This window comes from Palaemon carinicauda, chromosome 2 (assembly GCF_036898095.1).
Source record: "Palaemon carinicauda isolate YSFRI2023 chromosome 2, ASM3689809v2, whole genome shotgun sequence".
NCBI lineage: Eukaryota > Metazoa > Arthropoda > Malacostraca > Decapoda > Palaemonidae > Palaemon > Palaemon carinicauda.
The window spans coordinates 131991168-132017230 of record NC_090726.1 but is presented as its reverse complement, the minus strand read 5'-3'; the positions used below and the strand labels follow the sequence as shown (position 1 = coordinate 132017230).

The 26063-nt window shown below is 39.4% G+C and overlaps 1 protein-coding gene across 1 annotated transcript in view; it reads left to right on the top strand.

Annotated features, from left to right (window-relative positions):
* LOC137627122 (uncharacterized) overlaps positions 1-26063 on the top strand; it is a 285574-nt gene that overhangs the window by 195543 nt on the left and 63968 nt on the right. Inside the window, exons 7-8 of the mRNA XM_068358167.1 lie at positions 4590-4895; positions 21452-21685. Coding sequence (XP_068214268.1) covers positions 4590-4895; positions 21452-21685 — 540 coding nt within the window. The remainder of the gene's footprint in view (positions 1-4589; positions 4896-21451; positions 21686-26063) is intronic.

The window sequence follows — 26063 nt, the reverse complement described above, 5'->3', positions numbered from 1 at the left end:
AAACTCCTGTTTTGGTTTAATGTTCTGTATGGTCTACAAGGAGTAATACCGGAGCAATAACTGCATAGACATGTAACAAAGACCAACCATATACAGTCAAGCAAACAAAGCCTGCAAGTATGGGTGAGAAGGAAAACTAACAAGTTAGACAATCACCTCCTAAGGAAAGACTCCAGAGTAGTTAGATGCCGGCCAATATGCTTCTGCTGAGGGACCTGGTTGGTGGGCCCCCTTTTCTGTCTGATTTCCCCTAGTAAGGGCCACATATTGCACAGCTTGTATTTGTTTCAGTAGTGTTCTATAAACACCCTATGGCCAGACCAACCCTTAAAGCTGTCGATGTCTTGAAATTTCATATTAGCAAAATGAAAAATTAAATGCCAATGAGATGGGAATTTTTCTCACATTATGGGATTTATAGATTGAGAGAAAATCTCCTATCTTGATAAGGGTGATACTTATAATATGGATAACCCCTACTGTAAAGGCACTTGGTCTGGGTATTTTGAAACAGACTACCTTCTGTAGACACCCGAAAAAGGTTATCATTCCCCAGTCTACAAAATGTAATATGAAGAGGGTTCCCTCTCTAAAGAGGCTTTTTGTTTCTTTGCCAAAAACAGAGGACTTAGAGTCAGAATTAGGAGACAGTCAGGAATTATTATTATTATTATTATTATTATTATTATTATTATTATTATTATTATTACAAGCTAGGCTATAACTCTAGTTGGAAAAGCAAGATGCTATAAGCCCAAGGGCATCAGCAGAGAAAAATAGCCCAGTGAGGAAAGGAAACAAGGCAATGAACTACAAGAGAAAAATGAACATTAGATAAGGTCCTTCAGATGTAGCCTGTAAAAAAGAAAATGAAAAAAACAACAGGAAGAAAAACAAGATAGAACATCTTGCCCAAGTGTACTCCTAACCAAGATAATTTAATCCATGACAGCGGATCTCTCTGTAATCCTCCCATTTCACTGATTCTCAATCTGTAATGCTCCTATTTCACTGATTCTCGATCCCGAAGGTAATACTGTAAAAGAACATCTTTTTGGAAGAACTTCAAGTGAAATTTAGGAACTATCTAATTTTGCCAAAACTCAAGCTCTCTATCAAGAACCAGAACATTGAAGGGTTTGATAGCGATGTTTGTTGTAAAGCAAACGACTGTCATCTTGTGAAATGTATATGAATATAAATGCATGTTTAAACCCCACTTGAGGGATTCTGTTCATGTGGATTTACATGACAAGAAATTAATGGCTTAGATATCACATCTCAAAGAGATGGACCAAAAAAGAAGCCAAAAGATCCTGGCACAGATAATCGTGGCCTAGGCGATCTTGAGGTGCCATATTAAGATAATAACACAGGTTCAATTTGTTTTAGAAGGTGAGTTCTTGTAATGTGTCTACTTAGAATAATAGGAGTAATTTTGTGGCTCCAGGGGAATATACCTAAGAATTACCCTAACTGTCAGGCATATATAGTAATTAAACGTGGAGGATTATGAATTTTCTAGACATCAAACCTGAATGGAGGTCAGAGAGGTATACAAGAAATACATATAAAATAATTTGTGTAAATTGCAACTAAAGTAAAAAAAAAGATAATGTATTCTTAAATACAATGTCAGAGTGGCGTCACACACTAGCATTAATCTACAATGTATGGAATTTTCGGAGATTAGGCCATACACACAACTTTGCAATGCATGGAGCCTAATTGTTGTTAATGACTGTATGAATAGCGTTAAATAAGCGTATAGACAGCGTTCAAGTAGCGGATTCCTAGCATATTTGACGTGATGTTGATTTCAGTTGTACGCATACCAATGTATATCGACACATGAGTAACGTACGCCCACGTGTGCATAGCGCATGAGAAACGTATGCTTAACGTCAGCCTAGCGCATGAGGAATGTTCCCGCAGGGTCCGTATAAAATGGGGGATTGTGTGAATAGTGTCACTACGGGCTGCAAGATTGCAAGAGCCCGTGTCTGGCCCAAAAGGGCCAGGCAATCTTCAACAACAACGAATAGTGTCAGTCGTCCATTAGACTTCAAGCTGTCAAGATGCCAAAACGCAAGGCGAAGAAGGTTAAACTTGGTGATGTGCCTCCTTCTTCTGCACCACCATGCGAGCCTCTGCCTGATGAACCTGCTGGTGCTGCTGTTGCTATTACTGCCGATGCCGATCCTGATCCAGATGCGAATGTTGCTGTTCCTCCTCCTCCATCCCAAGATATGTAGGACAAATATACTGTATTATCCATTTCCAAGGAAGGATTCAGGGATTTTTCTTCATCCTCACATTCCTTGGCTGCCTCCACATCATCCCACACAAAGAAAAATACTGGAAACTGACCTTTTCTGGGAACCTTAATACCACCATATGAGAAGTATACTGGACCTATGTGTAACGTTCTTACAGTGTTCCTCTAGCATACTCAACGTATGATTAGTCTCCAACGTACATCACCAAACACAGACTTATGACAGCATGGTCAAAGCTTGTGCTACTTTACCCTTGGTATGTATCAGCGTATGTCAGAATTTGAGCTTTTTTTCAGCATACAGTGGCATATGGTTCTGTTAAAGAAACAGAACAAAAACCTGAATCTCGATAGATAAGATATACAGTAAAACGGAGGTCTCATATTAATTGAGTGGGAAAAATTAGAAAAGGGAATGGTTAACAGAACTACATAATGCATGAGCTAATTAACAGATAAAAGATAAATAAACAAAGTGAAGAAAAGTCTTCATAGTTTTTGAATTTTTAGTTTTGGTTATCTCTCTCTCTCTCTCTCTCTCTCTCTCTCTCTCTCTCTCTCTCTCTCTCTCTCTCTCTCTCTCTCTCATTTACCATTTTTTTGCAAGCAAATAACTATTAGGGTAACACGCTCATACATTGTTATATGTCCTTAAATCGAGGTTACCAGATGTTTTGTGAAACCAACAGATATATATCCAGAGTATTATCTCTCTCTCTCTCTCTCTCTCTCTCTCTCTCTCTCTCTCTCTCTCTCTCTCTCTCTCTCTTATTTACCATTTTATTCAAGTAAATAAATAATAGGGTAAAATCCTTATACAATGTTATAAGTCCTGGGAAGTGAGATTACCAGATGTTTTGTGATACCAACAGATATATATATATACATTAGAGTATTATCTCTCTCTCTCTCTCTCTCTCTCTCTCTCTCTCTCTCTCTCTCTCTCTCTCTCTCTCTCTCTCTCTCTCTCACCTTTACCATTTTATGCAAAAAAGTAACTTATAGGGTAACACGCTCATACATTGTTATATATATCCTTGTAAGTGAGTTTACCAGATGTTTTTTTAAACCAACAGAGTAGTAAGTTTCCATGCTTGGCTACTACTCGCATCATATGTGATTAGTAACCTGTAGATAAAGGGATAATTCTAGTAACCAGAGACAATAAATAAAATGATAACACTAGTAACTAAAGACTATGAATCAAGTGATAACCTCAGTAAACAAAGATCATTTTCCCATACTTTGGAATAATGTCTTAATGCCTCTTAGATTCTCCAGTAATATTTAGTATTTTTCCCAAAAATGTACTTTGAATCGCCATTTATGTCATCGCTATTCGTGGCAAGCTTTCATTGTCTGTGTTGGATTTAGCCAAAGAATTTGTGTTTGTCAGATGGATGAAGACAATTGTGTACTAATTGTTAACTTGAAAAGAAAAAAAACATTGAAAACTGACTTATGACTTTTGCCATTTTAGGCTTAACAAAAGTCAGTGTTCCACTTCATTGGCATTCGATTATGAGTACAGTATTATCCAATTGGCATTCCTCCTCTTTTATAAATAGGAAGGTGTATTGGCGAGAAAGCCGGAGTGTGTTTTCCCATATTTTTTTAAATAAGGAGTCCTAAGAGTTTTCACCCAAGCAAAGCAAAGTGTTAGATTTTTTGGGGGGGAAAACTGTAATATCTTTTCTTAAAAGCAGTCATTGTCATATTACACATGTTCCAAAAGTTGTCAATTTGTGTTCCTCCTGTTTAGGCTAAGATAACTGGAAATTTTGTCTTTAAGCCTTTTTAGAATTATTAGAAATTAGAGTTATTCCTGACAGCTAATGTTTGTACTGGTAACAACGAGGTGCAAGTGGTTTCCGTTCATATTTATTTAGTCACATCTAGAAACACTTTCACAAAAGGATGAATACATTTTATATTTTACAGTATTGCATTTGTAAGGATTATTGATGGTGTTTCTTCTAATTATCAGTAACAATAGATGTCTGTTTAATGACAAGTAATGCACAAGCTTCTAATTTTAGTGTTTGGGTAAAATTTTCTTGGTATAATTTAAAAATTATGCGATTGTTTCTTTCGGAGACTATAATGAGGCTATGCAGCGCGATTTTTCTGGTTGTATTGAATGGCTCAAAACATATGAATATTTTCTAATCTGTTGGTACAATATACATTAGTACATACATGGAATTTTAGTTTGCTTGAATAAACTACGGAAGGCTTTTTATATGTATGTATTTTTATGTGCCCTGTAATATCCATAAGTATTAATTGATTTTTTTTTCTCTTTTTTCAGGAGTAACTCCGTTAGATATTTACAGAATATACAAGACAGAAGGAATATCATATGATTTAACGTTTATGGTTCAAACCGCTACCAAAAATCTTCCCACTGTTGAACTGATAGAAGTGAATGTGCTTGAGGATCACGTAGTTGAAAATCAGTATTACAATGGCACAGTCAACAAGACTTCTGATGGATACTGGTTCAAAACTTCAGAAGTAACTGGAACCTTAAGCAATGAAAGGAAATTCTATCTAGTTGAATATAAAGAATCAAACATCCCTGTCAGTTGTGGAGTGACTTATATAACTTTTGTAGGTAAGGAACACTTCTTTTTACAGATGAAAAACTTCTATGCTTTAACCCCAATACAATTTGATATTACTCTATGTGTCTCGGATTAAATCATGGATAGTTATAAAATCAGTAGTCCATAAATTATTGTTTTAAAATCCCCATTTTTTTCTTGTTAATGACTTACTCAATGCCATCATTGATAACTTCAATTGACTCATTCTATATACATAGATCTTTGATGCTGTATGAATAAAAGCTTGTGATTATGCATATTAAATTGTTACTGCTACATAGCACATTAAGCCATTTGCTGCTTGCACTAACCTTTTAAGTACTGATACATAATATATCATTTTGAAATGAATTGTAACTTATTAATTTCATATAGTAAGTACAATGGTAATAGATTTGAATGAAAATGTGAAGCATCTGTATAAATGTGAAGTCATCATGTATATATTTTCGTTTTGCATACTCGCTTGCTATTTGTCGCTGAGTCATATAATTATCTCCCTGCCATCATGTGTCAGCCTATTTACATTGATGTATCGCAGTGTAACTAACGAAGGAATGAAGATCGAAAGAAACTGAAAAAGCTCAATAGATTTCGTAAATAACGTAGAAATTATGCTGATTTATAGTTTTTGAAAGTAATTGAGCAATTGTAGAACAAAGATGGAAAATAGATTTTTATTTTTATGTAACAGAATTTGCTATAGTTTTTTATATCAAAATTCCTCTATTTTTATCATTCTTTTTCCACCATGTAAAAATAGAGAATTCCCTTTCAATTAATATGTGAAATATGACAATTGCAATTACTTACAAATGCATAAGTACAGCTAGATGAAATACTATCTTTGCACTCATAAACTTCTTGTTTAAAATACGGTCTAAAAGTGTCTTGCTGTAAACATACCTTCTCTGTAATTTTTCTTATTAAACAAGTAATGAATGATTTTATAAAAAAGAAAGATTACAATGGAAACAGAATAAATTTCCTATATAATTGATCAATAAGGTATAAAGGGTTTTTCAGAAAACAATTGAGCTATTGTAGACCAAAGACTGACCATAAGTTTCTGAAATTCACTTGAAAACAAATCGGTATATAGGTAAGCAATTGAATGAGTAAAAAAGAATAGACATCAAATGAAAACTGTTGTAGCTCTGTGTTTTTATTTGGCTACATTATTAGTAAAAATTTTAACATCGTAACCACACACACACACCTATTCACACTCGTATCATATGGTACTACCTTATGCTGCTTATCTTGTAGGGAGGGGGCAGATGTCGGCGTGAGACTTTGGTGTTTTATGGCTGGAGGGGAGTCGTACAAGACAAGATTTTTAGAGGTGATGAAGGGTCTTGGGAATCCACCAAAAAGCATTGCCTGAAACTTTCTTCGCGTGAGCCTTTAAGCGTGCTTCGCCTTTGCCTGTTCTTTTATAAGTTATTTGTTTTTTATGTTATTTTTGTGCAATGAATTTTGGCTGGGGGAAAATTTTACATACCCCAATATTTTTCTGCATCTTAGTACGGCTAAACTACAGCAGATAGGAACTTCTGGTTTATTGCATTATGTCGACGACTGATTAGACATTTCCATGATTGAAGCTGTATAAATTTGTAATGATTGAATGCATTTTAAAAAGCAGAGGGAATTTAGAAATTATGCATAAAACATAAGATGATTTATATTATTAATTATTCATAATAGATATAAAAATTGTTACTGGACTTGATAATATATTAAAAATTGTAGAAATCACCTTTTATGAATAAACAAAACAAGGGCACTTCCTGATCAATGCCAGTATGCCTTAAGAAACGTTTAGTAATTCCTTCCTCACTTGGATGAAACTGCGATTTTTAGAGAACATTTCCCAAAAGGATTCTGTGAACAATCGGTGCACTCAATGGTACATGAATGTATGGAGCCAAAATACGTCTTCAGATCAGTTAAATGTCCGAACAAAATATGTACGAATTATGCCAGGATTTGTTCCAATTCCTTATGCTATTAGATTGCATTGCATTAGTATGTCATTCCTCTACCATACAAAATAAGCAAGATATAAGTAAGCTTTGTAAAGAGTAACCCAAGTCTCTTTGACAAGGAGTGACTAACTGTAACTGCCTTACCATTTCTGGTAAATATTTCTTCATTAAAATTCTTTCCCTAAACGTGATAAGTAACATCAGTGTATATATCACATGATGCAATGTAGGTGTTACCAACAGGTCTTTGTAGCATTCCTTTGGCACCAACTACACCTATTTGTTCCTACACTAAATACAAACCCTCATTCTTTACTATAGGAGCTATTCTAGCGCGAGCTGGAAAAAACAAGGTCGTTAACTACCGGGCCGGTAGTTATCCACCTCTTATGGGTGGGGGACTGCCGGTCAGTAGCTGAATACCTTCAATCGAATTCTAGCCGTCGCATTGGTAACACCGCTGCTCCTGCTTTTGTTTGACTGGCAGACTAGCCTTTCTTTAGTGTGTTTTTGGTTAATTTTTTCTTTTTCTTTTCTTTATTAGATGTGATGTCCTCTAATATGAGGAAGTGTCCCGGGATTCCCCCAAAATCTTGTGGCACATTCATGTCACCACCGGAGGTGTATCCTCATTCCCTATGCCCTTCGTGTTGAGGTCATAGGTGTTCTGAAGGCTCCCCCTTCCAAGTATGTAGAGAATGGTTGCCCTCTCAGTGGGATAAGTTCATGAAGAGGAGGAAGAAGAAATCCAAGAAGGATTCATTACCGCCACGTTCGCCGTCGAAAGGTAAGGAGTCTCTGGCCTCTTCGGCCTCTCGATCTCTTCTTTCAGACTTCCTTGCCTCCTTCCTCCGGGGGGGAAGTCAAGGAAGAGCGGCACCATTGACTTAACCCCCATTCCCCCTGGTCAGGCGGATCACGCTGCCCCTCCCAGAGGGACATTTTCTTCCATCATCGGGAATAGTTCTATTACCGCTTCTATTCCAGATCACGTACGAGCGATATGGCCTGCCCTTGGACTTCCTGGTTCTCCTTCGGTGGAAGTGTGGAACCAATTCCTCGCGGGCACAGTTTTACCTCAGGTCCCTTCTGTTTTGGAAACTTCGGGAGTTCCGGACCTCGCCTACATCCCGTCAACCCAGTCGGCGGCCGCTGAAGTGTCGGCAGATGTAGTAACTTCAGCTCCCGCGGCGCCTACTTCACTCCTCGCTTGCGCTTCTACGAAACGTCGCAAGCGCGATCATCGTTATACCTCCCCCTCCTCCTCCTCCTCCTCCTCCTCATCGTCTTCGTCACCCTCGGAGGATAGGAGGGAGAGAGAGAAGAGGAAAAGGAGAGCTCGCTCTCCTTCGCCCAGATGTTCTCGTCGGAGAGAGAGGTGACATAGGAATAAGACGTCATCGTTCTCGCTCTTCCTCGCCTTCTATCTCTTCACGAAATGTCTTGCCGAGAGGCGATAAACGCTCTCATCATAAACATAAGAAGAGTGCATCCTCGCGTCATCGTTCTGCCTCGCAATCGTCTTCCTCTCGCGAGGGATCATCTAGGCGCTATAAGAAGAGCTCTATGATACGTTCTCGCTCTTCGTCATGAGAGAGTTCTTCTAAGCGTAATAAGCGCTCCTGTTGGGGCGATTTTTCATCTAATCGCGCCCGGAGAGCGACCAAGAAAAGAGAGCACTCTGAGCGGGATCCCTCTCCTTCACATATTATCTTGAGGAGCTCAGATCGCTTTAGGGAAGGGAAAAAGAGCATTTCTTCTCGCTGTCGTTTCGTATCAACAGAGAAAAAGCGCTCAGAGCCTTTGTAGGGTGACGGCCAGATCCCGTAGAAAACGGGAATATTCTGAACTGTGGCCGTCGTTCTAAAAATGATTTTGGCGGGAGAAGCTAACTGAAAAAAACCCACCTAACCTATGCTAAAAGCCGTGTCCTTACCCAGGGGGGCTGTGCCCCCCCGGACCCCCCCTTACACAACATATTTAAGATCTGTAAACCATTTCCAAACGTTTTTATTCTATACAAGATAACAGTCGGAGCGATAATAAGCAAATTAGGACGCTTTGCTGTAGCGCTACAAACTACCCAAGCGCTCCTGTCCTTCAACCTCCCGATGGCGCAAGTCTCCGGACATATCTGCGCGGGGTCATTCACCTCGCCCAAGCGTTTCAGACAGAACAGCTCCCGTTCCCGTACTTTCTAACAAGTTACGGAATATGAGCTTCACGAGAACCTCAGAAGAAGACGCAAGGGTTCAACCCTTCTTCTCTTCGTGTAAGAACAGAGGAGAATGGCCAGACCGCCGATCAATGCAACCTCTTATTGAGACAGTACCGTTACTTCGGTCGCCTACGCCTAAACCTTCAACTTCCAGGCAAGATCAGGCGCTCGCGGCGCCATTAGCCAGCGTTCAGCCTTCCCTTGGAATAACGGCAATGGAGTATTCTACTTCGCCGTTACCTCCAGACACTCGGGCTTCTATCGCCCTCCCTCGCGAGGAATTAGCGCGACCGGAAGAGTCCTCAGAAGAACAACCATCAAGAGATTTAGAGCCCTCCTATCTGAGGGCTCTAAGAACGATGTGTAATATCTCAGGCCTCGGGGATTTACATCTGTCACCTCGACATACCGACGCTCCAGCTTTAGACAGATTATGTCGTCCTCCACCAAACCCTAAGGCCAGAATCGAACTTCCCTGGTCTATTCTCACTGCAGGCTGTCTGAGGAAAGTCTCGCAGGCGGTCTGGGGGGAAACGGGTTCCTTGAAGTCTCAAGGATCCCATAAACTTCTGCAATTTCCTTTTCCGAGGCAAAAGAGTTTTTACAAGGTCAGAGATGCCAACCCTTCTCCTCTGACCCTGGATCCCCTCACAGCAAGGCTCACACCTGGCTGCTCTGCAGAGAGACTCTTCTCTTCCAGTCTCCTTCACTGCTACAGAAGCCTCGGCAATGGAAGCAGCATCAGTGTCCCTTCTGGAGGCATTATCCTGGTTTGACACGTGGTCAGGCACAGTCGGCTACCTAGCAAGTCACGAAGATCTTTCAAACCAAAACTCCATGCAGTCCCTGCAGGAAGTCGTATCTGCTGGGGCCAAAACAATGGACTTCCTAACTGCTACGACTGCAACGATGTGAAGCAACTAGATTCTCAAAAGGAGGGAATCAGTAGTCTCCAGACTTGATAGGAGCATCGGTAAGACCAAGTAGTCAGATTTGAGGAACTTGGATCTTCTGCAGCCTCTCCTCTGTTCTAAACAGGCAGTTTCCTCTGCCTTAGATACTTGGAGGAAAGAGACGCAGGACACCGCGATGCAAAAGGCTGCTTCCTTTCGCATAATGCAACAGCAGCCAACTCCACAACCCAAAGCAACAATCGCAACTCCACTCCCAGCCAAGAGCCTCAGTCACCCCTCTTTTACACCTAAACCTATGGGCAGAGGAAAGTCGGCTCCTCCTAAGGCTAAAGGCAGAGGGAGGAACCCTAGACAGAAATAGGGTCACGGCTCCCCCCTCACAGTGCATAGGGGGGGTGCCTGCAGGGGAGTTGGAGGAGGTGGAAGGCTATGGGGGCCATGCAATGGACCATCAAGGTGCTTCGTTTGGGGTACTGCATCCCCTTCATAGACTCTCCTCCTCCTCTAATTCCTCCCCTGATCTTGTGCTCCCAGGTCACTTGGGATCCTGGGAAACAGCAAGCCCTAGCTCGGGAGATCCAGAGCATCCTTCTAAAAGGCTCCATTCAAGAGGTCTCCAACGCCTCCCCGGGGTTTTTCAGTTGCCTCTTTCTGATAGAGAAAGCCTCGGGAGGTTGGAGACCAGTAATCGATCTTTCGACCTTGAACCAGTTTGTGAAGCAAACTCCATTCAAAATGGAGACAGCAGCCTCCGTGACCCAAACGGTGCGTCCAGGAGACTTTATGGCATCTGTGGACTTTAAAGATGCATATTTCCAAGTGCCAATCCATCGCACATCTTGGAAATTCCTGCGCTTTCTGGTTCAGGGTCGAATCTTCGAGTTCAAAGTCCCATGCTTCGCCCTCTCGACCGCCCCACAGGTCTTTACGAAGGTTTTCGAACTCGTATATTCGTAGGCTCACAAGCACGGAATACGCCTGCTAAGATACCTGGATGATTGGCTACTCCTGGCCTCGTCCAGGGAGCTAGCTCTGGACGTGTACCGACTTTTCGTCCGATGTCACTTCATCCAACGACACTTTGTCCACGTCTTCTTGTCCAATGTCTTTTCGTCCGATGGACTTTTGGTCCAAGGACATTTGGTCCAATTTTAAATTGTTTCAAGCCATAAAAGAAAAAAGAAAAACCCTAGCTAATTCATGACTTCCTCAATAGCAAAATTAAACCTTATGAGGACTTTCTCCCTTGTTGTTTATAATAATATAATAATTAATTGCCAAACTCTAAAGTATAGGAGTGAAATTGGTGCAAATTATATGCCACATTCCTGAAAAAAACTGTTTTCCTCGTTGACTCATATCCAGTTACTAATCTTTTGAGACATTTGGTGATTTTTTTATATCATGAACAAGAATTTGATGGATCTCCTCGAAGTATTTGAGTTATTTTACCTTGAATAAATCCTTCTTCTTCCTTCAAGGTTTCGATAAATTTACAAATGTTCAAATGTGCTCGATCCGCTAAACGTTTTACTTTTCTTTTCTTCTTCGTTGATTGTATAAACTTTGCCATTTCGGGATGGGCAGATTCAGAAACTAAAATACTAAACTTGCAGCACACTATATATATATAGTACCATACTAAAGAGAAAGGAGGAGAAAGAGAATGTTAAGCATGACTAATAGAGTAATTAGAAAATGATCACATTACTTTATCACAAAAGCCAATAAGATATAAACTTTTAACAGAGAAGTGAAGTAAACGGTAATAACAATCCCTTCAAACATTTGTTTTTTATAAATTGGACCAAATGTCGTTGGACCAAAAGTCCATCGGACAAAAAGACGTGGACGAAGTGTCGTCGGACGAAGTGACATCGGACAAAAAGACCACCCACAGGATCACCTGAGAAGACTTCTAGACCTTTGCAAGGACCTGGGGATCCTTGTATGACTCCAACCCAAGTCTTAAACTATCTGGGTATGTCCATCAACACCTAGGTAGGGAGCGTGTTCCCTTTGGAAGACTGACTTCGGAGACTGGATCAGTCCATCGCCCATCTCTTGTCTCCACTACCGCCTAAAGCCAAGTCGTGGCAGAGTCTTCTGGGCCATCTTTCCTCATTGGAAAAACTAGTTCCAGGTGGAAGATCAAGAATGAGAAGTCTCCAGTGGCATCTGAAGACCCATTGGTCTCAAAAGATCGATTCCCCATTCTTGTCAGTGGAGGTTCCAGCTCTGATGTTACAAGATCTTCACTGGTGGTCAACCAGAGAGATTACCCAAAAGGACATTCCCCTCCAAAGCCCCAGTCCGAAGTTAAAACTCTTTTCGGACGCATCGCTACGGGGCTGGGGTTCCCACCTAGGCCCAAAATTAGCATCAGGAGTTTGGTCTCCGATAGAGCAGACTCTCCACATAAATCACCTGGAATTATTGGCAGCCTGGAAAGGCCTAAAATTCTTTGTAGAAGATCTACAAGGACGAGAGGTGGTACTGATGAGCGACAACTCCACAGCCGTCTCGTACATCAACAAACAAGGGGGTACTCTGGCAAGAAACCTCTGTTTGCTAGCGGTCCAGATTTGCTAGTGTGCGGAAAGTCACAACATTTCTCTCACAGCCAGGTTTATTCCGGGACGGAGAAACATCGTGGCGGATCAACTGAGCAGGCATCACCAAGTGTTGAGTGGTGAATGGTCTTTGGATCCTCGAGTAGCGAAGACAGTAATAGCTTTGTGGGGTTTCCCACAATAGACCTGTTCGCCACTTCTCTGAATGCGAAACTTCCCCGCTATGGGTCCCCAGTTCCAGACCATCAGGCAGCAATCCAGGACGCCCTTCAACACTCCTGGGACAACCTGGATGCATATGCCTTTCCACCCTTTTGTCTGCTCAGAAGGGTGATCAACAAGCTCAGGACCTCCCGGAACTGCAAACTAACTCTAATAGCTCCGGCATGGCCAAGCAGAGAGTGGTACGCAGACCTTCTTTCCCTGCTGGTTCAAGTTCCGAGGTTTCTGCCTCCAGAAACCCTTCTGTTGACGCAGCCACACAGTGATATCCTCCACGGGAGAATCCACTTCCTGAAGCTTCATGCCTGGAGGTTGTCCAGTCTCTCCTCAGAAGCAGAGGCTTTTAAAGGAAGGTGGCTGAGCACATGTCCAGGCACCTGCGCCAATCTTCCACAAACCTCTACCAAGCAAAATGGCGAGTGTTTGCAGCTTGGTGTAGAGGGCGAGGCGTGTCTCCACTCGATCCCTCTCTTCCATTAGTGGCAGACTTCCTGGTGTACCTCAGGGAGGAGAAACTCCTCACAGTCTCGGCAATTAAAGGCTATCGTTCAGCCTTAAGCCTCATCTGTAGACTGAGAGGGGTTGACCTTTCCACCTCAGAAGATATCACCTTGTTGATTCGAGGTTTTGAGAGATCTTACCCCCTAGTGGAGATTAGACCACCACCTTGGGACGTGTCCCTGGTCTTACGTTTCTTGAAGGGACCACCCTATGAGCCCTTGAATAGGGCCTCTGACTACTTCCTAACCCTTAAGACCGTCTTCCTAGTAGCTCTGGCCTCGGCAAAAAGGGTTGGTGAACTTCATGGTGTATCCTACGAAGTCACCCATTCTAGAGGATGGGGGAAGTCTCGCTCAACTTCGTGGCAGGCTTTGTGGCCAAAACTCAGAATCCTTCATCGGCCGATGAGAGGTTTAGAAAATTTCAATTTCCAGCCTCAACAGGGTAACACAGGATACTGACCAATTGCTACTGTGCCCAGTCAGGGCACTAAGGAAATACCTGAAGCACACCAGACCTTTCATACCACGCCTCCATCATCTCTTCCTCAGTACCAACAAGTTAAAGAAGAAGATTCTCTCGCAACACCTTCTCTTTCTGGCTCAAGAAAGTTATTGCGAGAGCCATTCGCGGAGACCCAGAGGCAGCTCAACCTAAAGCCCATCAAGTTAGGGGAGTGGCTGCCTCACTGGCATTTAAGAAGAATTTTTCAGTCTCCCAAGTCTTAAGAGCTGGAGTCTGGAAACGCCAATCTACATTCACCACTCGCTATTTAACCGATGTGACACATAGGTCTCTAAACACCTTTTCTATAGGGCCTATTGTGGCAGGGCAACAGGTGCTGTAGCTACCTTACTCCTTTTCAGGGGACAGTAGCCATTGGTCGAGGATTCTGTGTTACACTAGGTTGGTAGAAGAACATCCATATGTCTTCTGCTCCTTCCTTCTTCCTCTCATCTGGATATCTTAGTCTGTAACCAATTTCAGCTGGACTCCCCAATGGAAATAACTCATCTGACTCCTCTCACAGGGTATAAGTTATACTCGTAGTCACGATGGTTCCCCTTTTTAAGGTCAGGGGAATCCTAAGTATGAAAGGGTCCAAGTCGTATGTTCCCGGCCCTCTTCATACTGAAACATTTGTTTCCACGTAATTACAAACCTTCAGTCGTGCTAAGATTATGGGGATCTACAAAGAAAAGTTAATGGGAGATTTGTTCATCAAAAGAGTCTAGTCTGAGGACTATCTTCCCTAGGAATAGGGAACTCCTCGTCCACCCTGACTTCAAGACTGTCTCCTATAGTGAAGAATGAGGGTTTGTATTTAGTGTAGGAACAAATGACAAACTTATAACAGAGATTGTATTTTTCCTAACATACAAACCCAAATTCTTTACTCAAATCTAAAAATAGTCCTAGCTAGAATCCGATTGAAGGTATTCAGTAGCTACCGACCGGCAGTCCCCCACCCCTAACAGGTGGATAACTACTGGCCCGGTTGTTAACGACCTTGTTAAGGTTTTGTGCCGTATTTTCCACCTCGCGCTAGAATATCTCCTATAGTAAAGAATTCGGGTTTGTATGTTAGGAAAAATACAAACTCTGTTATAAGTTTGCCATTTCTTAACCATTAATTTTCCTCTGTTTACTTTTCTTTTTTATCATCTTACTGTCATGTATTTCTAGATACTTCTTCAGTTTCCCCCCTAGGGTTTTGGATAACTACCGGCCCGGTCCTTAACAATTGTTTACTTTTTCTTTTTTATCATCTTACTGTCATGTATTTCAAGATACTTCTTCAGTTTCCCCCTTGGGGTTTGGTATTTTTTCTCCTTTACCTTCCTAATTTATTTCTTTATGTCCAACCACTCTTCACCTCACCTCACAATCTAGATATCATATGGAAGACCCCATTGATTCCATAAATCAAATCAAACTTGTTTTTCAGAAAACATTAGAATCTAGATACAAAAATCAAAAAGATTTTGTGCAGCAGCTATCATTCTATAATCTTCCATCTTTCCTTGAGGTTGGAATTGGTTACTTTGAGTTACGCTCAAATGCTTAAACGTCACATTTCGATTTGTTTGATCTATCATACACCAGCTACATGAAGGCATCAGGTCACTTACCTGGTCTGCAACCTTTATAAAAGTACTACTTTTATAGAGCTGCATAATAATAATTTTGATAATTATAATAATAGTAATTTGAATAATTAAATAACAATAATAGGCTGACATAAGTCTTTTTTGTATACTTTATATATCATGAAAGCTCCATTATAATGTTACTATTCTTGAAATATTTTGTTTTTAGTTCCCTGTTTTTCATATTAAAAAATAGTAGTGATGTTAATTTTTTTTATTGAACACTAAGTGAAGCCTCTATACGAAAGTCTCTGTATATGAAAAATTCCTGGTATGAAAAGTGATACGAATATTTTTTTATCCTCATATTACAAAAAAAAAAAAAACCTTCATGATACGAAACAAGATTCGCCTGGCTGCCGAGAAAATAATTTTAAAATCTGCACGCTGTCAAACTGTAAACTCACTGCCATCGTCCTGCTCTCCCATTGGTTGTCTCCCTACTCTGATGCTAGTTACTGCCATAAGATCCTGCTCTCGTTTTGGTCAGCATTTTTCCTGCCATGCATCTACTTATTGCCGTTCCTCGACCATTTCATTTCGGCAATGCTATCGTTCACATTGCATTTATATTGGTGATTTCTCTTCCGTACTTATAGTTATTCTGTTGTGTTATTCAACTCATAGTCAGTAGATTATTGACAAAACAAACATATGGTATAGAAAAGTAATCTTCACTACATATGAATTAGATTTGTCCAAAATAATCACCCATATACAAATATATTTTAGAGCAATATTTCACACCTACGCTATCAATCCACAACACAAGGCCTAAGATGATAATTCTTCTTTGCCCTCTACCTCCTCTTTTACTTCTTTTCCTCTCCTTTTCTTTTTCTTCCCCTACAATACCAACCACTCAAGCATCTTTAGGATCTAACTTCCAACATATCATAATCCTAATACAATACAAATCTACGCCCTTAGAGCATTGCAGCTATTCCACATATGTCTGCAATACTTCATATACATAATTACATAATTTTTCCAAATAAATTGTTTCAGTGAATAACTTCTTAGTATCTACGAAGTTTAACATTCAGAACCTCTCCCGACAGTGATCAGTAAGTGGGCAGTATATCAACACATGTTGTTCTGTTTGCACGTGAATATCATCACACTGACACATGTTCTTCCCGAGGTACGCGGCTCCACCATCCTACCTCCAACATTAACAGGTTTACACTCGTGATTTTACGTACACCTAGTAAACAATTTATTAACTTTTTATATTGCTTTTCATTCTTTTATTACTATTCGGAAGCATATAACAATGATGATGTCACTGCCCCATCAAAAAACAATTTTTCTTATACAGAAAAGGCATCTGAGAGTTTCTCGCACAAAATATAGCAAATTTGTTTACAATAGTCTTGGACACTATTTCATATTTTGCCATAGCTTTCTTGCTTCTCCCGAGTCCGTAAACCATACATCGAGATACAGACACTCAGATGAATAGATGACAGTGTACCCACAACTTGGTATAGATCTCTTATCATTATCGTAGCCATTGATTACAAAAAAATTGGTTTTCTTTTCATTACTTACCATGCCGCTTTCACCACAAAATTTCTTTTTACACATCTCTCTATTTGTAGCTAATATGACAGTATCGTCCATAAACAACATAGCATGCAAATTACCTAGAAATCCATCCATTTCAACCGTCCTCAACATGCTTACCATATGATCAATGTATAGCACAAACAATAAACAGCTCGATGGGGCCCCCTGGCAAACACCAATATTTGCATCTACAGTTGTCGACCTGAGGGTATTTTTAGTGGATACATGCATACATTTTATGGCTCTAATCATCACAGCCCCACATCCTAAGGACATAAGACGGTTAATTAACTTTAGCCGAGGGACCCTATCATAAGCTGTACTAAAATCTATAAACAGCACGTATAATTTAACTTTCTTATGCTCCTCATAATCACATAATAATCTGAAGCTGACAATATGTTCAATACAACCTCTGGTAGTTTGCACCCTAGCTTGACATTTGTCTATCGAGCACCACAGTTTCAATCTACTATAGATCAATGTGTCATAAATCTTTGCCAAAGTGTCCATGATTCTAATTACATTGTAATTATTGCATGACAATCGATCACCTGACTTAAATAGCACAATCAATTTACTATAACACCAACCTAGAGGGTAACTTCCATATACAAAAACCAGGTTAAAGACATTTAACAAGAACATAAGCCATGCCACTGGCAAGTTTCTAATTATACCCTGGGGCAGTCCACTATAAATCTTATTCACATAGACTCCACTTAGGGGCAGTTCACCTTGGCAGGTGTAAAGGGGTCATCTAGCACAGGTATGTACGGCACATCACCCACGTCCTTGGCTCCAAAAGTCTCTTCATTTGGTTGGTATAATAAATTGCTAAAATGTACCTTGAACTCTTCTTCCATTGGTTGATCTGCTTTGTTCTCCTCAATGGACTTCCAAATCAGTTTGCTATCTTTGGAATCTAACAGCCTCTTCCATCTTGGGTGAGTGTTATTCCACACATGCTCATCCATGGGTTCTTTTTTGATGCTCGCAAAAGTCTCCATAAGGATCCTGCAACCCTCAGACAGTACTCTATCCACATTCACACACTCGTCTCCCACCGGACCTCCAGTGATACTGCCTGTTGTATGTCCTCCAGTCTTTGCATGTCGATAGCCTTGTAAGAGAAGCACCTCTGTAACTTACCCTGATGATTGTGACTGTCCAAGTGATGCTGCTTTGCGCAACAACTGGGTTGACGAGACGGTTCTCCAGCTGTCCACGTCCAGGGTGCCACACAGAGTGGCATGGCTAGACCTCTTACATCCTGCCGAGTAATTAGGTTACTTATAAACTCAATGCATCCACCTGTAGCAATACATAAATAAGTTTTGGATATCCATGTTTGCCGCCTTTTAAACGATGGGTCATCAGTATTAGCCATGGGTCCCAAGAATGTTGCTGATTTTCAAGGAAAGAAGAAGAGGATGATTTCTATGGAGACGAAGCCTGAGATAATCAAGAAGTATGAGGCTGGCAGGCTGTTAAGTGTGATCATTAAGAAATATGGCAGAAATCCGTCGACGATGGGCACCATCCTTAAGCAAAATGGAACCATCAAAGCAGCAACACCTTATAAGGGCATGGCTGTCTTTTCTATTTAGAAGAGTCACGTCTATGATGAGATGAAGAGACTGCTTCTCCTCTGGATTAAGGACAAGGAAATTGCTGCAGACACGATCACCGAGATGGTAATCTTCCACAGGGCATGCGGTATTTTTGATGATCTCGTGCATGCTCAGGCCAAAGACAGTGCAGGGGAAGGGACTTCACAGTAGGTACCCCAAGAGTTCAAGGCTTCAAAAGGTTTTTTTTTTTTTTAAATTCAAGAGATGGTCTGGTATTCATTTGCTGGTGCTGCATGGGTAGGCTGCAAGCTAGGACATGAAAGCGGCCAAAGCCGTTGTTAAGACGTTTGACGAGTTGACTCTCCAGGAAGGCTACAGTCCCCAGCAATCCAGCAAGTCTTCAACTATGACAAAACTGGGCTCTTTTGGAAAAATATTCCTCTTCGGACATACATCACGGAGGAAGAGAAGATGATCCCCAGGCATAAGCCAATGAATGACAGGCTTACCCTTGCTCTCTGTGGAAACGCCAATGTGGATTGTAAGGTCAAACCCATATTAGTGTATCATCGGAGACTCCTCTAGCTTTAAAGTTCCACAAAGTGTTCAAGAAGAAGCTTCCAGTGATATGGAGGGCTAATGTGAAAACTTGGGTAACGAAACTTCTTTGGCGAGTGAGTAAAACTCTGAAATGTCTGCTGGTGTTGGACAACGCCCATGCTCATCCTCCTGGCCTGGAAGAAGATCTCCTTCTGGAGTATTCATTTATCAAGGTTCTTTACCTTCCACCTAATACCAACCCATGGACCACCAAGTGATTTCAAACTTCAAGAAGCTCTATACAAAACATCTCTTCAAGAGATGTTTCGAAATCACCAATAGCACAAACCTCACCCTGCGTGAATTTTGGAAGGAGCGTCTTGATATTGTGATATGAATCCGACTTATTGATAAAGCTTGGCAGAAGGTTTCAAGGCGCACTCTGCACTCTTCGTGGAAAAAAGGTGTAACCTGATGCCGTCTCCGCACGAGATTTTGAAGGATTCGACGTAGGCTTAGTTGAAACCAAGGTCAAAACCACTGTCGATCCTGACCCTGTTCCTCAACGTGAGGTTGAGGAAATCATTACGCTGGTCGTCGATGAGGACGACATTAATGAACTTCTTGAGGAGCACCAAGAGGCACTTACAATGGACGACCTGAAGTAGTTAGAGGCCATGCAAGTGAACGTCGTTCAGAAACAGTTCTTGATTGGCGAGGAGAAGGCGGACACAGCTATGAATACAACAGTGGCTGAAGTTAAGGAGATTCTAGCTTATAAAATGGCAGATTTCGTAGAAAGACAGACCCGAAAAGGTTTACACAGGTCGTGTTCTTATTCAGTGTAATGACATTTGCCTGACTCATTGCAGGAACATTTTATAAAGCAGGCAGAAACCAGCTTCCTTGGCTTGTAATTTTTCAAAGAGGCCAATAGCAGGCCTAGAGGAAGTTCAAAGTGATCCGAAAAAAACAAAAGTGGAATAAGTTTTTCATAAAGTTAAGTGTTAATATTTTCTGACATTTGTCGATGTGTTTTTTAAGGTTAAGTGTTAATGATTTCTACCATTTGTTAATGTGTTTCGTAAAGTTAAGTGTTCCTGATTTCTTCCATTTGTAAATGTTTTCTGCCATTTGCCCTCCACTGCCGTTACTTTCGCTTTTGAACATCGCCTCACTCCATTTTGTTTTTTTTTTCCATTTATTATTGCATTATGTGCTAATAACTACTTCATTTACTGGTATTAATGGTTAGATTAGGTATTGAATTATTCAAATGTACAGATTTTAGTTGTATTTCATTGTAGTTAGTACAGTATATGTTTATCATAGAATTTAATGTGGTGTTTTTGTAGGGCTTGGAACGAATTAGGGGATTTACATATAAAACTGCTTTCATTATACAAAAATTTTATGATACGAAAGCTACTCAGGAATGAATTAATTTCATATCTACAGGCATTACTTACTGTTAAGAATATGGTGATATTCAATCTATAGCGTGTAATGGATTTTTTTAATATACAATCATGATTAATTGTGAATTATTTTCATTTGTTTTATATTCTGAAAAATATATTGAGGCATAAAAGGGTACTCTCCTAATTTTATGTAGCTCTACTGAAATTTCTAGTTATGTCCCTTTTTCGTGCATTAATTTTTTATGGTTTTACGAAACTTTGCAGACTACATAAATTTCAAAGATATTGCCTGACATCTTAGAATTACAATATTTTTTTCTTATCTAGGAAAGAGGATATATATATATATATATATATATATATATATATATATATACATATATATATATATATGTATATATATATATATATATATATATATATATATATATATATATATATTTATTTTTCTTAACTTGAGTTGTTTTTAAACTGGTGTACTGATAAAGTTTAAAGTTGAATAGGCTAAAACTCATGCTTTGATTATTTCGTGTGTGTGTGTGTGTGATTTAGAAGTATCATTCTATCACGTCAATATTTGTTGACATTTATTTAGTTTTTTATCCAAGCTTAGGCAAACCCCTAATGAAAATTCTTTTTATTTGTGCTTAAGAAACCGATCTTATTTTGTCTTTTGCCTAACTTGTATAAGTGATTAACACAACAAATGAACGATTCTTTTTTGTTTTCCTCTGCTAACAAAATATAACTTTGTCAGCATTTATCACCATTCTAACAAAAAATATTGGTAATGTATTTCATATTTTGATTATAGGCAGTAGATTGCTATGAAAATCAAACTAATGAGTACTTTGTGAGATAATCACTATTGATAATTTATTTTTACAGATGTTGAGGTAGAACTTCGCGTGGTAGGTCTTAATAACTCTATAGTGAGGACTCATGTTTTTGGTAACAAAAATGTAACGGTTGGAAATGAAGCTTGTGATGCCACCTGTACTTGTTATACAGAAGAAAATGAAGGAGTTGACCTTATTACAATTTGCACTAAAATTGAAAATTCAGCACCAAGTGGAGGGCACCTTGACCAATGTGAAGAAATGAAGGTTTCAAGTCCTTCAGGTAAAGTACTTGGAATGTTGAAATGTTATATTTTTATCCTCTTTTTATAAACTTTTATGTGTATTTGATTTGGTTAAACATACCATTTTGTAAGTTTGTGGCATTTCATTGCAAAAAGAAGTGGCATTCTATCCCTTATTGATAAGGCAAACACTTTTTTTTATTGCAAATTGAAATCTTAAAATTTTGTAAGTGTTAATGCATTTATTAATTACTCTTTGTTGTGCCTGAACTTAACACAGTGATATAGTGAAGAAACAATTTCCTTTGAAAGTTATGCATTGGTTCAAAGTATGTGACGTGTAATATATGCTTAGTAGAAATAATAATTCCACCATAAAAGGGTGACAGGGCCCCCAACAAAGAGTATAAAATTGCAACATTGTAAGGTTCATAAGAATCCAGCTGATACTCAAGTATCCGAAGAAAACTTAATTAGCATTGTGCCCCCCCCCCTGCCCCAAGAAAGAAATCCATCTCCAGTTATAGGCATAATTGGTAGATCAATGATTTTGCATAAAACAACATTAGATGATAAAGCAGGTTCACGTAGCTGCAATTATTGCTTCATTTCTTAATTTCACAATGTTAAAAACATTAATATACATACATTTAACAGTCTGATTGATAACTTTATCAATTAGAGATTCACAATGCAGATTCTATGGGTGATTAGCAACTGACAAGGAAGCATGCAACAGGTGCTCTTTATCTTGAAATTTTTATAGAAAAACCTAATCATAATCTAAATGACGAATAGTAAGCAAATCATAACCAAAATAACCATGAGGAAACAAAATCCAAAGAACTTTAACCCAATGAATAACTAATGTGTGTGGATTTAAACAGAAATCCGACTTTAGGAAAATAGGAAGAAATAATGCTCTGTTCGTTGCAAATCCATTTCCACTGCCTTAATGTTCAATCCATGTATAGACATAGTTCATGGGAATATTATTGACCTTAAAACCCGTTTGTATCTAGGGGAAATTTAAAGACTATTGAAAACTTATAATCCCATTTGAATATGGTTATAGCATACTAATGATACTTTTCCTTCAATAGAAAATTACACTCTAGCATCTCACGTAGTCACCTCTGCTGGTACATTAGTAATTGCTGTACATATTCATACTAATTTCACATTCAATACTATGATATCTAACATTTTAAAATTTAAATTACTTGGAGTAAGATAGGAATGAATAATAACAACTTTAATATTTGTATGTACAATCAACCCTTTTGAAACTATCTGATTGATAAAATTTACCCCCAAAAATTCCTAAATACTATATGCAAGAAGATCATTTATTAATTGGAAACTTCCATACCCACAATCCTCCCTCTGAGACACTAATCGTATTGCTGTCGATACAAATTGTTAAAGAAATGGTGAATTATTATGAGCACTTATCATTTGAACATTCTTGGAACATATTCATTAATTAATTCAAGTCTTTCTTTTACCAGTATTGTTGATCTGTTTGAATGGAACGTCGGGTCCGACCTTTATAACAGTGACTATTCCCCTATAATAATAACTACATTAGGACATACACCAACTGCTAATATTCAATGGTATAACACATTTAAAGCTGACTGGAATAAGTTCAGGTATAATATGGGTCAAGTACCTCCCTTTAATCATTCACAAGATCACGATGAAACAAATGATATCTTTGTAAACTTCATCACCCAAGCAGCTGTTAAATTTATGGGTCTGAGTAATGCCCAAAGGTGGTCAGACACAATATCCCAATTGAGAAAATAAAAGCAAGCTTGTAATAAAAGATTTAAAAACTTCACTATTGCTCCCCCTATGTCTAGAAAGTAAAAAAAAAAAAAAAAAAAAAAACAATTGGTATTGAAACCAAATTATAGTAATAAAATACATACATATACAAGGCACTTCCCCCTATTTTAGGGAGTAGCCGACATCAAACAAATGAAAAAAAGGGGAGCTTTCCTCTGTACGATTCCTCCCAGCCTAACAAGGTACTCAACCGAGTTTGGCTGGTACTGCTAAGGTGCCACAGCCCACCCTCGCCCATTATCCACGACAGATGAAGCTTCATAACGCCGAATCCCTTACTGCTGCTACCTCCGCGGTCATCTTAGGCGACCAGAGGAAGCAGCAGGGCCTACCGGAACTGCGTCACAATCGCTCACCATTCATTTCTTTTCTAGCACGCTCTCTTGCCTCTCTCTCATCTATCCTCCTATCACCCAGAGCTTTCTTCTCTCCATCCATCCACCCAAACCTTGGCATTCCTCTTGTACTTCTCCCATCAAGTCTTGCATTCATCACCTTCTTTAGCAGACAGCCATTTTCCATTCTCTCAATATGGCCAAACCACCTCGACACATTCATATCTACTCTAGCTGCTTACTCATTTCTTACACCCATTCTCACCATCACTACTTTGTTCTCAACCCTATCTACTCGAGATACACCAGCTATACTCCTTGGACATTTCATCTCAAACACATTCAATTTCTGTCTCTCCATCACTTTCATTCCCCACAACTCCGATCCTTACATCACAGTTGGAACAATCACTTTCTCATACAGAACTCTCTTTACATTCATGCCCAACCCTCTATTGTTTACCACTCCCTTCACTACCCCCAACACTTTACATCCTTCATTCACTCTCTGACGTACATTTGCTACCACTCCACCATTTGCTGCAACAACAGACCCCAAGTACTTAAACTGATCCACCTCCTCAAGTAACTCTCCATTCAACATGACATTCAACCTTGCCCCACCTTCCCTTCTCGTACATTTCATAACCTTACTCTTACCCACATTAACTCTGTTTCCTTCTCTCACATACCCTTCCAAATTCTGTAGCTAATCGGCCAAGCTTCTCTTCTGCGTCTGCAACCAGTATAGTATCATCCTCAAACAACAACTGATTTGCCTCCTATTCATGATCATTCTCGTCTACCAGTTTCAATCCTCGTCTAAGCACTCGAGCATTCACCTCTCTCACCACTCCATCAACATACAAGTTAAACTTCCATGGCATCATCACACATCCCTGTCTCAGCCCAACTCTCACTGGAAACCAATCACTCACTTTATTTCCTATCCTATTATTATTATTATTATTACTATCCAAGCCACAACCCTAATTGGAAAAGCAAGATGCTATAAGCCCAGGGGCTCCAATAGGGAAAAACAGCCCAGTGAGGAAAGGAAATAAGGAAATAAATAACTGAAGAGAACAAATTAACAATAAATCATTCTAAAAAAAGTAATGTCAAAAGATATATATCATATATAAACTATTAACAACGTCAACAACAAATATGTCATATATAAACTATAAAAAGACTCATGTCCGCCTGGTCAACAAAAAAGCATTTGCTCCAACTTTGAACTTTTGAAGTTCTACTGATTCAACAACCCGATTCGGAAGATCATTCCACAACTTGGTAACAGCTGGAATAAAACTTCTAGAGTACTGCGTAGTATTGAGTCTTATGATGGAGAAGGCCTGGCTATTAGAATTAACTGCCTGCCTAGTATTACGAACAGGATAGAATTGTCCAGGGAGATCTGAATGTAAAGGATGGTCAGAGTTATGAAAAATCTTATGCAACATGCATAATGAACTAATTGATCGACGGTGCTAGAGATTAATATCTAGATCAGGAATAAGAAATTTAATAGACCGTAAGTTTCTGTCCAACAAATTAAGATGAGAATCAGCAGCTGAAGACCAGACAGGAGAACAATACTCAAAACAAGGTAGAATAAAAGAATTAAAACACTTCTTCAGAATAGATTGATCACCGAATATCTTAAAAGACTTTCTCAATAAGCCAATTTTTTGTGCAATTGAAGAAGACACAGACCTTATATGTTTCTCAAAAGTAAATTTGCTGTCAAGAATCACACCTAAAATTTTGAAAGAGTCATACACATGCTTTACCACCTTTGTAGAAACTTTTCACTGCTTGCAACAACCTTCCACCAATTCCATATAACCTCATCACATTCCACATCACTTCACTATCAACTCTATCATACGCTTTCTCCAGATCTATAAATGCAACTTACACATCCTTACCTTTTGCTAAATATTTCTCGCATATCTGTCTAACTGTAAAAATTGGATTCATACAACCCCTACCTCTTCTAAAACGTCCCTGAACTTCTAAGATTGCATTCTCTGTTTTATCCTTAATCCTATTAATCGGTACTCTACCGTACACTTTTCCAACCACACTCAACAAACTAATACCCCTTGAATTACAACACTTATGCACATCTCCCTTATCCTTATATAGTGGTACAATACATGCAAACCCAATCTACTGGTACCATTGACAACACAAAACACATATTAAACAATCTCACCAA